The sequence below is a fragment of the Babylonia areolata genome, chromosome 34 (genome assembly GCF_041734735.1).
Source record: "Babylonia areolata isolate BAREFJ2019XMU chromosome 34, ASM4173473v1, whole genome shotgun sequence".
In the NCBI taxonomy this organism is placed as follows: domain Eukaryota; kingdom Metazoa; phylum Mollusca; class Gastropoda; order Neogastropoda; family Buccinidae; genus Babylonia; species Babylonia areolata.
The window spans coordinates 18,461,338-18,478,696 of NC_134909.1; the positions used below are offsets into that span (position 1 = coordinate 18,461,338).

The 17,359-nt window shown below is 44.7% G+C and overlaps 1 protein-coding gene across 4 annotated transcripts in view; it reads left to right on the plus strand.

Moving 5' to 3' along the window:
* The window catches only part of LOC143277468 (rho guanine nucleotide exchange factor 11-like), a 266,699-nt gene that overhangs the window by 25,945 nt on the left and 223,395 nt on the right, over positions 1–17,359 (plus strand). For 3 of the 4 annotated variants that reach the window (XM_076582307.1, XM_076582303.1, XM_076582305.1), the window contains exons 2-3: positions 7,419–7,950; positions 13,577–13,671. In XM_076582307.1, coding sequence (XP_076438422.1) covers positions 7,742–7,950; positions 13,577–13,671 — 304 coding nt within the window. In that variant the 5' untranslated portion in view covers positions 7,419–7,741. The remainder of the gene's footprint in view (positions 1–7,418; positions 7,951–13,576; positions 13,672–17,359) is intronic. The other variant, XM_076582306.1, reaches the window with a different exon arrangement.

A 17,359-nucleotide genomic window follows, 5' to 3' on the forward strand; every position in this document is an offset into this window, starting at 1 on the left:
TGATAATGATGGTGATGATGAAAAGCATGGTTTCTATACAGATAATGTATCTCCAGAACATCAGCTGTCACAAATCAATCAAATCCTGGGGTTTATTGACCAGTGCAGAATCAGTACAACAGATAGTTGTTGTTTTTCTGCAAAATTTTACCCTTATTGTCTCTTTTTCATACTGGTCAGAGAGTGCTAATTAATTAATACAAATAAAACTGGAGTTGGTGGTAGACTGAGACAGTGTGACCGAGTGAGGAGAGCAAGATGTGAAATAATCCATGGATGTAAGACATTTCTTACTGTCAATGTCACAAGAACGGGAAGAATTTACAGCTGGCATGATGGTTTTCCTTCACAAAGGCATTTTTTGGTGCCAACAGTGTGTGTGTGTGTGTGTGTGGAGAAAACTGGCAGACAGGGCATCAACAAGTTATTAGAAGAGGATGTGCATGGAGGTTTTCTTTTTGGTGTTTGGTTCATATTTTCTCTGTGTGTGTGTGTGTGTGTGTGTGGCTCTAAGCTTCTCACCTCCATGGTTTTGGCAGGAAACTTAGAACCATGTGCCATGAAGAAAACGACATTTGCTCCCGTTCAGCAACCAGTGATGGAATTAGCTGATGTAGTTAACGAAGGGAGGTTGTATGGTAATCATGCTAGTCATCTGTGGTGTTGTCGTCATCGTTATCGATCATCATTGTTTGTTATCGCTGTCATCATCATCATCAGTTGTAGAATCAGGAATCAGTTTATGTTCGTAACACACACCAACTCCAACAACAACAGAAGAAACGAAGTTACTAGATTGTACCTGAGGGCGAAGTGAACAAAACAGACAGTTCAGAGACAGAGAGAGATGGGTGATTACCAGTGAGTGAAGGATGAATTGAACAGTTCAAAGAATTTTGCTGTTACCTTTCCTAGCTGTTCTGAACCACATCTAAACAGTGGGTGCACATGCATTCATGCACTCATGCACATAAATTCATCTACACACACACACCACATACAGAAACTCATACACACATGAACATGGAAAAACGCTCATGTGAACATACGCTCATACATACTTATAATGTTATATGTACTGACTTATTATACACATGCCCATGCATGCATACATGCATGCACACATGCAAACCTTCACACATGTGGATGCACATACGCTCACTTGCATGCATGCTTATTTGCTTACATGCATACACTAGCCCGTGCACACACATTTCACACACACACACACACACACACACACACACACACACACACGTGTATTCACATAAAATAAATGTGTATGCACACCTGCACCCTGACACACCCCACACACTCTCACAATGACACACACACACACACACACACACACACACACGTATGTGTCAGTACAATGAATATTTTCATGCACAGGTAAGTGCATGCACTGTGTTTCCACACCTGCACTCTGGAGCCAGACAGGGTGTGACAGGTCAGCATGAATTCAGAGACTGCATGGGGAGTGGGTCACTGGGTAGTGAGGACGGGTTGGGGGAGGGTGCAGGGGGGTAGGTGGACTGGTCGTGCAGAGGATTAAACTAAAGGAGTGCTTTCCGGACAAAACCCTTTTCACTGCTCTTGGCAGCGAGCACAGTTTTTTCACCGCAAACACCATTTCTTCCCACCCAGGCCTTTGCTGAGCACTCTGGTTATTAGAACACACTTTACACTTACCAAGACACCCCCACCCCCTACTTCCTGCTACCCGCACCTCACCCTGTCCGAATAGCTCAGATCTTGCCGAAGTATTTCAGTGGCATGTTTTAATTGATAAGCACAGCACAGGGGACTGGGATTGGAGAGGGGCGTGGGGTGGGGAGATGTCAGGTGGGTGGGTATTTTAGCAAGACAGTGAAGAAGTTAGGGTAGCAGGGTGTTGAAGGCAGAGACAGGTGGGTGGGCTGTGAGGGTGGGGTGGGGTGGGGTGGGTGGGTGTGTTTGCAGTGAGGTCAGGATGTTGGATGAGGTCTGAAGGCAGGCAGTGTGTCTGGCTCTCCCTCAGACTGTGGGGGAAGGAAGGCTGCCTGCCGGTGGTGTGATTATAAATATTCAGTATTGATTCCTTCACTTGCCCTCAGGTCACACTGTGGGACTGGGTGTCTTTTGTGTGTGTGTGTGTGTGTGTTGACACTCATCTGATTTGAGGATCATGGAAACGTACATTGCACATGTAATGATGTATGCAACATGAGCACATATACACACATACATGCATGAACACACGTATGCACGTACACGTAGGTGCGTGAGCACACATGTACACACGCAGAGAAACATGCACTTATGAATTTATACATGTGTGCACACATCCCCGCACGTACATGTGCACAATCATGCAGGCACTTAAACACACACACACATACAGACACGCGCACACATACAGGCACACGTCCACACGCACGCACACACACACACACACACACACACACACACACACAAAATACGCGTGAGCAAATATTTGCAGATCTAGTCACAAGCGCAATAGATAACAAACACTGACACATTCACAATCTTAGAATTAAACATACCCACCCACTCTTCTACCCATCCTTACAGCAGTTACACTGACTTGATCATCAGGGTGCTCACATACAGACACGTTTACACAGTCACACACGCATGCACGCACGCATTAACTCAGTTTCTCTCTCTCTCTCTTTGTCAGTGTCAGTCTCAGTGAAAAGACATGAAACTGAAGAATGAGCAAACATACACCCTGAGAAAGAGAGGGAGAGAGAGAGAGAACACATTTCTTTTTTCTTTTCTTCCGCCCCCTTCTTGTGACGGTCGCCCCCAGGTGATGATGTGTAAGAAGGCAGGCAGACAGTCAATCCATCCCGGAACAGTCATATAGACTGCCATTGGAGGAGAGGTTTGGCTGATGCTGTGTGTCCTGGTCCTTGTTCGGCCACCTGTGACTCACAGCCTCTACCAAGGCAGTGTGCCATCACCTTACCAAAAGCAGTGACCTGTATCATGACACTACAAGTTGGAGAAGAGTATAGGTGCTTGTCGGAAGATACACTCTTTAGAATTATGTGTGTGTGTGTGTGTGTGTGTGTGTGTGTGTGTGTGAGAGACTTGTGGCTGATGTGTGTTTCGAATGCTGATGTTCAGTCATTACCTAGCTGACACACAGCTACAGGCATTTGCATTTGTGTGTGTGTGTGTGTGTGTGTACACTATAGACACAGTAACTTGCATGTTTACACACAGTTGCGCATGGTGACTCACACATACACACATTATTGTAGTGACGCATCAGACACAGACACACCCCTTGTAAACACTCTTAATCATTAACACACACACATACACACACACACACACACGCACACAATTAAATATGTATGCACACACTGTGATAATTAGAGCATACATTCATGCATGGTTGCACAGTCACATGTGCATGATTGTACACAGTCTTGTCATACACTCTAGGTATGTCAGTTCCCGTTCATCCCCTTCCACGCTCCTCCACTACCCCCCAAACCCCCTCATAATGCTTTTTCTACCTGGTTTTGCTTGAGTGGTTTTTATGAAATGAATGACGGGAGTTGAGGAGAATGTGCTGTTAAGCCATTTATATTATGATTAGCAGCCAATGGGGGCTTACAACACACACTGGCTGGCAGTGTGTGTGCGTGTGTGTGTGTGTGTGTTGGGGGACTGCAGTTTGCGTCTCCTCCACAATCAATCAGCTTGTCTCCCTCCACGTCTTCGTCAAAAGCTGGTCTTGGTCGTCGCCTTCACCTGAAGATTGAAGACTGTACACTTCAGGTGGAGAAGAAAACAGCGCTGTGGAGTGTTGCGTGCTTGCTGACGTGTCTGTGGATATCAAACCCGGTGTCTGATGCGTTCAGGTGACAAGACAGGTGAAATGTAGCTGCTGGAGGTGTTAATTTGTCGGAGTCGATGATATTGCTGTCCAGGTGGAATGATAATATCAACAGCACAGGGAGGTGGGGGGGGGGGGGGGTCACAGGATCCAGTCGAGTGGTGAATGTAAATGGGGTGTGTGGGGGTTGTGGGGTTGCAGTCAGGGGGGAAAAGGTTGTCAGCTTTTCATCGGTGCTGTCTAGGATTTCTTTGGCGTTGAGTTTGAATAGCTCCCATCTGACATTTTTCTCCCCGCCCTCCAACACTCTGTCCAGGTAGTCCTCAGGTTTCCAGGGGCAGTGAATGATATCAGCATAATCTGAGCAGCTTACCTGTGTATGTGTGGGTCTTTGATCATACCACACATATGTTGCTGTTTCAGAATGGGCAGACACATGAGGGTTTGGAGGAATGTAGAAATTAAAAAACCTGTCATGGAGGCAAGATGAACCCACCAGTCAGTATGTTCAAAACATTGTCTCATTTCAGTGACTTTGTGGAAATGCTTTTTTGTTTTCAGTCATGATGGAAAGTTTGTTGTTATATCTGAATGCCTGCTTTTGGGATAGGAAGTGGCAGGGGATTTTGTATTTCTTTTTTTAAATATTTTTTATCACAACAGATTTCTCTGTGTGAAATTCGGGCTGCTCTCTCCAGGGAGAGCGCATCGCTACACTACAGCGCCACCCATTTTTTTGTATTTTTTCCTGCGTGCAGTTTTATTTGTTTTTCCTATCGAAGTGGATTTTTCCACAGCATTTTGCCAGGAACAACCCTTTTGTTTTCATGGGTTCTTTTACGTGTGCAAAGTGCATGCTGCACACAGGACCTCAGTTTATCGTCTCATCCGAATGACCAGCGTCCAGACCACCAGTCAAGGTCTAGTGGAGGTCTCTCGCTTCCTAGGCGGACGTGTTACCTCTAGGCCGTCACTCCAGATGTTGTCAGAGGTTGTCTTTATTGGCTACAAGGTGTCCCAGGGTCTTGTTGAAAGAGTCTTAACTGGGTGTTGAAGAGACACTGGGTGTTGAAGAGACATGAGTGTTTACTGTTGGTGTCCTTTCCCAACTTTTGGGCCTGTACCTGTTGTCAACAGATGGAAAGAGTGTACAAAAACTGAACATTATGGTAGGATTTCTGTGGCAGGATAAGGTCTTCAAGTCTAGTGTTTGTGCCGTTCAGTTTATCTCTGCACAGTATTGCTGATTCAGATTTTTTTTCTTTTTGAAGCACAGGAGTAAACTCTCATGCGTGCAGAGCATGTGCATTTGCATGCTAAGGTACACACAAATACACAGATATATGCATGCACACACATGCATACATGCTCGTGCACACATGCACGCACACAGATTTCCCCCACCAAAAATATAAGAAATAGATAAACACACAGAGGCGCACTCTCTCTCTCTCTCACACACACACACACACACACACACACACACCAAAATCAGCCAAACAGCAACTACAAGAAAAAAAAAAAAAGACTGGAAAAAAGTGCAGCTAATAGCAGACTTTTTGACCAAGATCCTGTGAACAGATAATTTATCATCTGAACTGTATTTTCCTCATCAGTTTGGAAATTGATGTCAGATGAAATGCTGCAGTTTTTCTGATGTAACTTCATCTCTTGATCCTTGCTGTGCTTCCTGAAGTGTCCTGTGACCTGTCTAGCTGTGATGGTCAAGATGGCTCTGGCCTCTGCAAATATCACTGGGCAAGATAACTGATAAGAGTTAGAAAAAATGGAGACTTTTGGTGTGTGTGTGTGTGTGTGTGTGTGATTTCACAAGTAGCAGTTGGTCCCTCAGTATCAGCCAGACCTTTGTGGCTTGACCCAAAGAAGCTGGTTCATGATTAAAGTATGTATATGGTAACACTCGGAGGAAAGAATTCCACAAGCTGTTTAATTATTTAGTTCTTTATTTATTTGCAGTATAAAATTCTTACGAAAAAAGGACCAGGTTTAATACTGATACGGCTGGTTGAGATTAAGATTCATATTCACATGAAAAGAATGCATTATATGTAAAAGAATCCAACGATGGTCAGTAAGCAGACATATAATGGAATATACAATATGTTTAAAGACTGCAGTGTGGCCTCTTCACTGCATTAAAAAAGCAAACACAGTGACACTGATGCAGTGCTGGATATCACTGACACACTACAGTATTGTCGCAAAGTACAGTGAAAGCCTATCATGCAATAACACTTCACAGGTCTACTGTCTGCTGTTAATGTATGTTTTAATCTGCTATACAGTTGCTTGGAGTATCATGCAGTAACAGTTAATAGGTCTACAGTCTGTTCATTTAGTTATTAATCTGCTGTACAGTTGCTTGGACTGATGAAGTAAAAAAAGATATATATATTGGGTGTGTCTGCTCTGTTGATGAGAAATATAATTATTTTGTTATATGTTGAGACTTAAAAGTTCCATGGGGCTATCAGTTCAAATTGTACGCTTATCAATGTGCATGCATATATGTATGTGTGCATTTGTTTGACATATAAATTTTGATTATTAAAAAGATCAAGGCTGTGTGTACTTGTCGAGACTGCTCAGAATACTGCTATCCACATACGTCAGCTGACACACAGGCCACGACACATGTTGCGACACGATGTGGTCACACATCATTGCATTTGAATGGCAGATATACAGTGTGCTGCATGAAAACATTTTCACTTTAGCAGACAAGACAGTTGTTCAGCTCTTGTCCCCAGCAAAACGAGTCACTGGCTCAAAGAAAGCAGATGGAGCTTATCATTGTTGTCAGTACAGGCTGTTTGGTAGTACAGGCTCTTTGATTGGTAGAACAGGCTGTTTGATTGGTTGTACAGGCTGTTTGATTGGCTCCCTGGCTCTGACACGGTTGACAGAGTAATGATCATGGCACTGACGTCCAGGTGTTGTTCACAGGATGCTGACAGGAGCTGTTTGTACTGGCTTGTTTGGAAGGTGTGACAGTGTGTGGGTGGGGGGTGGCATGGGGGAGGAGACAGGTATGGATGAGGATGGAGGGTGTTATTGGAGGGGGGGGGAGGGTTGAACAGGTATGGATGATACAGCACACAACAGCTGGCTCCCAGGAAGTGAGGGGGTGGGGGGTGTCTGGTGGCGCCATGAGGGAGGGTCAGGGCGGTGGGTGCTGATTGATAAGAGAGTATTGATTGGGGGACTGGATTCACTGCCTGCCTTTTCTCTGTGTCTGTGTATTTGTGTGCTTGTGTGTGTGTGTGCATGTGTGTGTGTGTGTTTGTGTATTTGTGTGTGCGTGCATGTGTCTGTGTGTGTGTGTGTGTGCATGTGTGTGTGTGCATGTGTCTCTGTGTGTATGTATGTGTGTGTGTGTGTGTGTGTGTGTGTGTGTGTGTGGGACTGGGGGAAGGTAGGTGTAACAAAAGAGACTGGAAGAGGTGTTGGGAGTGTATGCTTTCACTCACTTGGTAAAACGTTCTTTGAGTAGAATTGTTTGCTTTCTTCAACAAACAACCTTTTCCTTGGTTTGTGTCAGAGCACAAGAGAAACTTGAAGTTTGATTAGATGTGAACTCTTCCATTCATCTGAGAGTGAGATATTGTGTTATGTGTTAAGTGCATCGTGTGTGCTTTGACTCCATTGCAAAACGACGCAACCGTGTGTAAATTCAGGCACAGCCGCCTCTGGAGTACACAGTGTATATTCTGGAGGAATGCAGACTGGATATGTACAGTGTTCTGTGATCATGAGGAATACTTCATGGAAACCTTCACAACATTGATGTTATAAAACTGGAGGAGAAAAAAAAAGAAAAGAAATAAAGGTGTGTAATCCGATGTGCCACCAACAACCGACACCATGCCACTGGGCAAGAAGTGGCGGTCCCTGGATTTCTTTGGGTCACTGGAAAACCTTCACCTCCCCAGTTACCACCACCACCACCACAAGCGCGACAAGGACAAGCACGGTGGCTCACACAAGAAGAGACACCCGTCCGCGGGGCGCAAGCCTTCGGAGGATGGGGACATGCCTTCCGAGGATTTCGATCGGTTCTCGTTGCGACCAAGGTAACGTACGTCCTCAGACTGTGCGCAGTGATAAGTTACACTTACAGGCACAGTGCCTGCTATCTTGAAAATTGAAATGATGGCTTTGGCAGTATGTTATTCGGACCGGTCCGAAACTGCTTATATGAAAGCAAAATAAAGAGAAACAAAACGAAATAGAGAAAAAAAGTTTGTTTAAAAAAATATTTTAAAAAGTGCGAGAGAGAGAGAGAAAAAAGATTGCTGTCTGTGTGTCACAAATAAAAGCACAAACTCTTGTGGAGGAAAGATAGCAACAGCATTTAAAGCTAAAAAAGAAATAGAAAGAATTAGAAAGAAAGAAGCAAGAGGTTACAAAACTCAATTGGAAATGGTTCAATTATAGAAAAAGATTGTGGCAGTTAACTGAGTTAGGCATATAATTATACCTCATGAGAGAATGCTTATAACATATATATATATATAGGCATTAACATTTTCTGTCACCTTCATACACACACACACACACACTTAATGACTTATATACACACAAAACGCAACACACACACACACACACACACACACACACACACACACACACTAAACCCACGGTCAAATCATAAGAAGAAAACGACACAACAACCCAAAACAAGGGAAATGACCAATATCAAACACCCTAGACGCCCACAACAAAAACAACAAAAACCACATAATTTCAAGCAGCCATGCACTGATGCAGACAGAACAGTAGAGATCCTGGCAGGCAAGAGAGGCACACTGGGTCCCAGCCCCTGCATTGCCAGTCCTACCCTCACACTAGTCACAGGCCCCTGATAATAAACCTCTGCCACTCACAGGTAAGGGGATCCCTCCCGCCAAACCATGAGCTCAGGTGACAACCCATCTTCCATCATACTGGGATATTATACTATAGTATAGCAGGCTTTTGTTGTGAGGACCCCTCGGGGCTAAGGCCTCATTTTCATGCATGCATACAACCGCTCTGTGTGTGTGTGTGTGTGTGTGTGTGTGTGACTCGCAGTGACTCTGTGTATGTGTGTGTGTGTGTGTGTGACTTTGTGTGTCCCCTGTGTGTGTGTGTATGAGTGTCACTGTGTGTGTGTGTGTGTGTGTGTGTGTGTATGAGTGTCACTGTGTGTGTGTGTGTGTGTGTGTGTATGAGTGTGTGTGGCATAGCTTCACTGTCTACCACAGGGGGCAGTAAGGAAGCATGAGGGGGCGGGTGTGGCATGGTGCCTTCCTTGTGATTATGAATAATGAGATGAATTGTAAGGGTGGCGGGCGGTTCAGGTGCTTCAAATGATGACGACGATGATGATGGTGGTGGTAAACAGGGGTGTGGTGTGGGCTGGGGAAAAGTTGCTGGGTTGGTTTTGGTGGTGGTTTGATTTTGTTTTTTGGGGGGTGGGTTGGGGGAGGGGGGGGGGGGTGAGGAGAGAAGGAGGGACACAGAGCATCCTCACATGCTTTTTTCTCTCTCTCTTTATTTTCCCAACTGTTGTGTGTCTTCTTGGTTTCTGTGTGTGTGTGTGTGTGTGTGTGTAGGGTGCATGCATTTGTGTTTTTGTGTGTGTGCATATGCATGAGTGTGTGTGTTTGCACTCATGTTTGTATGTGTGTGTGTTTGGGGTTATTGTGCGTGTACGTGTATATATGTATGTGTTGGTGTATACATGCGTTTGTGTGCTATGATGATGTGTGCACATATATGAGAGAGAGAGAGAGATTTTAAGGCAGTTCCCTATAGTTTTTCTACTTGCAAGAAAAGAAAAAAAGTGAGGTGTGTACCAAGCACACTTTAGTGTGTGTGTGTGTATACATGTGTGAGCTTGTGCACGTGTCTGTGTGTGTGTGTGTGTGTGTGTGTGAGTGCATTTATGGATCCTCTTCAGGTGTTTATATTTTTTTGACATGTTCATGTTTTAGATAGAGACATGAACATACCCCAGCATGCATCCACTCCTGGAAATGGAGTATGGCTGCCTAAACTAGTAAACAGCAGGATGAAAACTGTCCCAAATACATATGGAAAAGCTCCGTCATGGAAACAAGTGACTGGGTGAACATACACAGGAGAACTTTACAGGCTATGATTTAAGTGCCTAGAGCTTCAAGAATATGCGCTATACCAAAATGTCTCAATGAATAAATAAATAAATGATTTTAAACAGCACATAATATGCAGGCCTGTGGTGCAGACTACAGTATCAGCTATTTAGAGACATGTTCTGAAGAGGTACAGAACAGCAGACCCTGCAGTGGATGGTAATCATCAGAATCAGTCTCTCTGCACTTTCTCCTGTCCGCTTGTTTCTCAGCGTAATCTGTGGTCCAGTGGTCACTGTACTTGTTGCCAGTGCTTAACGAAACCTGGTTCAAGTCCCAGGGTGCTGGATGTTTTTGTTTTGTTTTTTTGTTTGTTTTTTCATCTGAGGAGGTCTTTAACATTTACTTGATAATGATGTTGATACTGGTACTACTTCTACTACTGCTGCTGCTCCTACTACTGCTACTGTTGCTGCTGCTACTACAACTACTGCTACTTATGATAATCATACCAATAACCTACAACAGCATTAATAAGTGGTATCAGTATCAGTGATACAAAGACAATGTAATGTATACATTTCACTTTCAGTAAGTAGATTTATTGAAAAAGTATATTGATTTTCCATTCCTCGGGGGCAGTTTCTTTCTCCTTGATCAGTTGATTTGGTTATTTTCTTGCCTTTTTTTTTTTTCTTCATATTCCCGGGTGGAGGTCTCTTGAGGACTGACCACCTGGTATGTGAAGTTAGCAATATTGATTATTATGCACACTCAAAAAACGGATGTGATCACACTTAATGCATATGTGTTTGAGGGGAGAGGATTATATATATTATATACATGTGAGGCTTCTTCTCCCAGTTCTTTTTTCTTTTCTTTTTTTCTTTCTTTTCATTAATGTTTAGCCATGTTTTTAGTCAAACCAAGTCTTTGTAAGATGTCTGTGTCCTTTTCTTGAGGGGGAAGATAGAGCAGTTCAGTGTATGATCACATCATTTGGGAAGTGACAGGCAATCCCCCGCCTAACACTGTTCACATATTTGTAACAGTTGTTTGGTATTGTCACAGTGTCAGGGTCCGTGTTGACCTCTGGCAAACCATTAGGCTGAAGCCTCGTGTGTGTGTGTGTGTGTGTGTGTGTGTGTGTGCAATTGTGTGTGTATGCACACGCGCGTGTGCGTCTGTGTGTGTGTGTGTTTTAAAGGGGTATGGGATGGGTTAGTTGATATTGTGACAGCCCTTCTGAGTATCAGTATGTCTACAGTTGGGACATAACCAGATGTTTCTGCATAAGAATTTTAATTATACTACCCTGTCTTGTGGGCAGACCTGGTGATGTAAAACCATGTTTTCGTTATACTTTGTTGTTGTTTTCTTTTTCTATTTGCATTCTTTTATTTTTTGTGTCATGTAAACCTTCTCTGTCATCAGGTGAGTTCACCTGTTCACTACTCCCTCAACTCTGTCTCCCTTTTTTTTTCTTTTTTTTTTTTTTTTTTTTGCTTGGCTTTGCTGTTCCATTAAAAAAGATAAATTTTGTTGTTGTTGTTTTGCACAGCAAGGAATGGGAAGTTTACAGTTGGCTGTTTTTGAGCCTTTGAGTGTGTGTGTGTGTGTGTAGAGCAGGGTAGTCTGACCATCTCTGTTGTTACAATCTGTTTCATTCTTGGAATCCCCTTTGTGGTAAATGGCAAGGAAACCCAAACAAAAGTGAGGCAAAAAAAAACAAACTCAGTGGGTATCTAGGGCTGAAATGCTTGTTTTGATATGATTTTATTTATCTATGTTTTTTTGGGTTTTTTTTGTTTCATGAGATATGACTGTGCATCAGAATTTTCTGTGGGGAAATACGGGAGTCTGTTGTGAATCAGAATGGTGCCATCATTTTTTCTGATGGCATTTGAAAATACAGTTCAGTGGTTTTGACGCAGCGGAAAAACATTCAAATTACAAAAAGCAACTACAAAAAAACAATGGCAAAACACCCCCCTCCCACATCTCCTACCCCCTCCCCCTCCCCCTAAAAAAGAAGAAAAAAAAAACTAAACACCCCCCTCCCACACCTACCCCCTCACCCCACCCCCCCAAGAAAGAAGTAAAAAAACCAAAACCACCACCAGTCTACAATAAAACAACCGCTCTCACACTCCCCACCCCCACCCCCCTGTCTCTCACACTTCTCTTCCCCCCTGTCTCTCACACTCCTCCCCCCCGCCCCCCGTCCCTGTCTCTCACACTTCTCTTCCCCCCTGTCTCTCACACTCCCCCCCCACCCCCCCGTCTCTCACACTTCTCTTCCCCCTTGTCTCTCACACTCCCCCCCACCCCCACCCCCTGTCTCTCACACTTCTCTTCCCCCCTGTCTCTCACACTTCTCTTCCCCCCTGTCTCTCACTTCTCTTCCCCCCTGTCTCTAACACTTCTCTTCCCCCTGTCTCTCACACTTCTCTTCCCCCTGTCTTTCACTTCTCTTCCCCCCTGTCTCTCACACTTCTCTTCCCCCTGTCTCTAACACTTCTCTTCCCTCCCCCCTGTCTCTAACACTTCTCTTCCCCCCTGTCTTTCACTTCTCTTCCCCCCTGTCTCTCACACTTCTCTTCCCCCCTGTCTCTCACACTTCTCTTCCCCCCTGTCTTTCACTTCTCTTCCCCCCTGTCTCTCAACTTCTCTTCCCCCCTGTCTTTCACTTCTCTTCCCCCCTGTCTCTAACACTTCTCTTCCCCCCCTGTCTCTAACACTTCTCTTTCTCTTCCCCCCTGTCTCTCACACTTCTCTTCCCCCCTGTCTCTAACACTTCTCTTTCTCTTCCCCCCTGTCTCTCACACTTCTCTTTCTCTTCCCCCCTGTCTCTAACACTTCTCTTCCCCCTGTCTCTCACACTTCTCTTCCCCCTGTCTTTCACTTCTCTTCCCCCCCTGTCTCTAACACTTCTCTTTCTCTTCCCCCCTGTCTCTCACACTTCTCTTCCCCCTGTCTTTCACTTCTCTTCCCCCTGTCTCTAACACTTCTCTTTCTCTTCCCCCGGTCTCTCACACTTCTCTTCCCCTCCTGTCTCTAACACTTCTCTTCCCCCTGTCTCTAACACTTCTCTTTCCCCCTGTCTCTAACACTTCTCTTCCCCCCTGTCTCTCACTTCTCTTCCCCCCTGTCTCTCACACTCCCCCCCCACCCCGGTCTGTCACACTTCTCTTCCCCTCCCTGTCTCTCACACTTCTCTTCCCCCCTGTCTCTCAACCCCCCCCACCCCCACCCCCCGTCTCTCACACTTCTCTTCCCCTCCCTGTCTCTCACACTTCTCTTCCCCCCTGTCTCTCACCCCCCCCTCCCCCCGCCCCCCGTCTCTCACACTTCTCTCCCCCCCTGTCTCTCACACTCCCCCACCCCCCAGTCTCACACTTCTCTTCCTCCCTGTCTCTCACACTTCTCTTCCCCCCCTGTGCCCCTGACATATCATGCCATTCATGGTTATGGTTGTGTACAGCATTTGGCCAGCTGGCAGCCATCTTCCTAATTTAATTTTGATTAAAGAAGAACCCCACCCTCCCCCTAAAGTTTCCTATTGTCTGGTGATTCAGCGGTTCTGTGTGTTGTGTTGCAGACTGTCCAGCCTGAGCAGTGCCTCTGAGAGAGGGGCCGTGGGGTCAGAGACACGACGAGACAGCGACCCGTCTGACGGACCCGCGCCTTTGTCAGGTCTGTGGAGTTTCTGGAATCTGAAAGTTCCTGCAACTTTGAAAAAAAAAATTTTCATTTATTTTATTTTATTGCAGTTGCAGGGATTTATGAGTTCTTTTTAAGGGCCAGAAGTATTAAAAATGAGAATGAGAAACACTGTGCTGTAGTGTTTAATAGAGATCTTGCAGTAGACGTAATGGGCGAGAGGTCTGATGTGGACGTCCATCCTAGAATTGAGGTGTCTGATTTCACCTTCTTTGCCACACCCCTCGCCCCCTCATCCCTTTCCTCTTAGATTAGATATTACCATGAAGGTTGACGGGCACAATAGCCGAGTGGTTAAAGCGTTGGGGACTTTTCAATCTGAGGGTCCCGGGTATGAATCTCAGTAACGGTGCCTGGTGGGTAAAGGGTGGAGAATTTTCCGATCTCCCAGGCCAATATATAATGTGCAGACCAGCTTGTGCCTGAACCCCCTTCGTGTGTATACACAAGCAGAAGATAAAATACTCATGATAAAAGATTCTGTAATTCATGTTGGTGTCGGTGGTTTATGGAAACAAGAACATACCCAGCATGCACACCTTCGAAAACAGAGTGTGGCTGCCTACATGGCAGGGTAAAAATGGTCATACATGTAAAAGCCCATTCGTGTATATGAGAGAACATGAGAGTTGTTGCCCATGAACGAAGAAGAAGAAGTTCGTGACCATTCCAGTGTAGCTTTCTTTTCTAAACTGATGTCAGCAGATCTTCATAAGGTCCATGTGCTGCTTGATGGTTTGGTGTACTTGTTCACTGATGATGTCATCAGTGTATCTGATGTTTCATCTTGTGATGACACCTGACGGGTGCAATAGCCGAATGGTTAAAGCGCTGGACTTTCAATCTGAGGGTCCTGGGTTTGAATCTCGGTGCATCTGGTGGGGAAAGGGTGGAGATTTTTCCGATCTCCCAGGTCAACATATGTGCAGACCTGCTAGTGCCTGAACCCCCTTCGTGTGTATGCACACGCAGAAGATCAAATACGCACGTTAAAGATCCTGTAATCCATGTCAGCGTTCAGTGGGTTATGGAAACAAGAATATACCCAGCATGCACACCCCCGAAATCGGAGTATGGCTGCCTACATGGCGGGGTAAATAAAAAACAAACAAACGGTCATACACGTAAAATGTTACATGTCTGTCTAAGTGTGTATGTGTGTGCGTCTGAAATCTGATTGAATGACATAGGAAACGAATGATGAGCGCCCAGTGGCGGCAGCCGTCAGTCGGCTCTGCCCAGGTAGGCAGCCTGTGGTGCAAATGTCCCTGTGTATGTAAAGCACTTAGAGCTTGGTCTCTGACCGAGGATAGGCGCTATAGAAGTATCCACATCAATCAATCAAAACATCCCCATTGCAAAACACTATGGAAATGAGGTGTTTTAAAAGATACTTTCTACATCTGCTTAGCTTGCTTTTAATGCTCCTTCCAACAGTGAAAACTGCATTGGAATGGATGGACAGTGTCTGAACTGGATTATGCAGAATAATGTACCCCTTCCAAATACCGTTGTAAGAACATTTGGTTTAATAATAATAATAATAATAATAATAATGATATTTATATAGCGCTGAATCTTGTGCAGAGACAAATCAAAGCACTTTCGCACCAGTCAGTCAGACGCATGCATAAGTAACTCTAAAGCTGGAGAAACTGAAGACAGTTTGAAAAAATATTGTACAAGTTTTGATTTAGAGTCACTATTTTTTCTCTCCACTTTTTATGTGACTGTGTGAGTGTGAGTATTGACACTTAACTTTTCCCCTGTACAAACAAAATTGGCAAAAAGTCCGGAGCTATCAGAGCAGTTGAGCAAACGGATGTTAACGTTAAGCTTTGTACCGGCAGACAAGCACCTGGCATTCCACACAGGTGCACAAGATCACACACAGCGCAGATGGTTGCTGATTCAGAGGGTAAGCAGTACAAAGAGACATAGCCTGGTGAGCGCTTGCTTGCTTTTTTTTTTTATTTTTATTTTTTTAACTGTCGAAAGATTTGGCCAAGAATGCCACCGAGGAGTTGAGATTAACGACCCATTGGAAGTGGTGGCCCTTTGGGTCAAGAAATACCACCAGGTGCTAGGCCTGACATGTTCCAGCAGCTGTTGTTGTCAAGTTGACATGTTCACAGCAGTGACAGAAAGATGGTGATTTGAGGGGAGCAAACGGGGAAGCTTCTTCATACTGTTGTGGTTGGTCATGAGAGAGAGGGAGAGGGGGGGGGGAGGGGGGCGGGGGGAAGTTATAGTGAGTTTTGTAAATATAGTTTTTGATTTGGCGTTGTATTCTTGTACTTTTATCATTGTGGCAGCATATTAACACAGTTTTTTTGTTGTTGTTTGTTTGAGTTTACATGTTTTGTATTGAAAAATAACAATGGCTGACTGGTTATTACAAGGATATATCTAACTGGTTTGTCATAATTGCTCCTAGAATTTTGGAGCTGCAGAAAGCATTTGGCATGGCATACTTGTTTGTAACTACCGAAAATGAGTAGTGTGTCGCCATTAACTCACTTCCACAAACTGTCTTCCTGTAAAGGTTTGTTTGTCCTGGCAGAAAGTTTAACCTAAGGATATTTCAAAGGTGTCTTTATGTCAGTATATATAATATATAGTATTTTGCATGGTGATATAATGGTAAATAGAAGTTAAAAAAAAAGGAGCGGGGGGAGGGCTTTGATAAAAAAAACCCAGATAGAACCAGAAATGGCAGAATCCACCCAAACTCCAAAATCATTTGCATCCCCTGAGTCCATTTCTTGTTCTTGGGTGAAACTGTAAAAGGTGATATGGGACTTGTATCATTGAGTGCGCGCGTGCACACACACACACACACACACACACACTTTCTCTCTCTCTCTCTCTCTCTCTCTCTCTCTCTCCTCTCCCTTCTCCTCTCTCTCTCTCTCTCTCTCACACACACACACACACACACACACTCAGTGTGTGTGTCTCTCTCACACACACACATTCTCTCTCTCTCTCTCTCCCTTTCTCTCTCTCTCTCTCTCTCTCTCTCTCTCTCTCACACACACACACACACACACACACTCAGTGTGTGTGTCTCTCTCTCACACACACATTCTCTCTCTCTCTCTCTCTCTCTCTCTCTCTCACACACACACATGCACATGTATTCTCTCTCTCTCTCTCTCAAACACACACACACACACACACACACACACACACACACACACACACACACACACACACACACACACACACACACACAAACTTCCTCTCTCTGTCTCCCCCTTTCTCTCTCTCTCTCTCTCTCTCTCTCTCACACACACACACACACACACACACACGCACACTCAGTGTGTGTGTGTGTCTCTCTCACACACACATTCTCTCTCTCTCTCTCTCTCTCTCTCTCTCTCTCTCTCTCTCTCAAAACACACACAGACACACACACACACACACACACACGTATACATACACACACTCTCACAGACACTCTTTTCTCTCTCACTCTCTCTCACACACACACATACACAGAGGCACAAAATAATTGCGTAGACGTGGTTGACATCAGCATTCGTCCATTGCTTTTTGTTCCCATTATTTGGTTTAACAGCCTGTCTTTCAAATGGCGGCAGTGTTCACAGTGGTTCACCCAGTCTTCATGTTTATTGCCGTGTTGATCACCTGT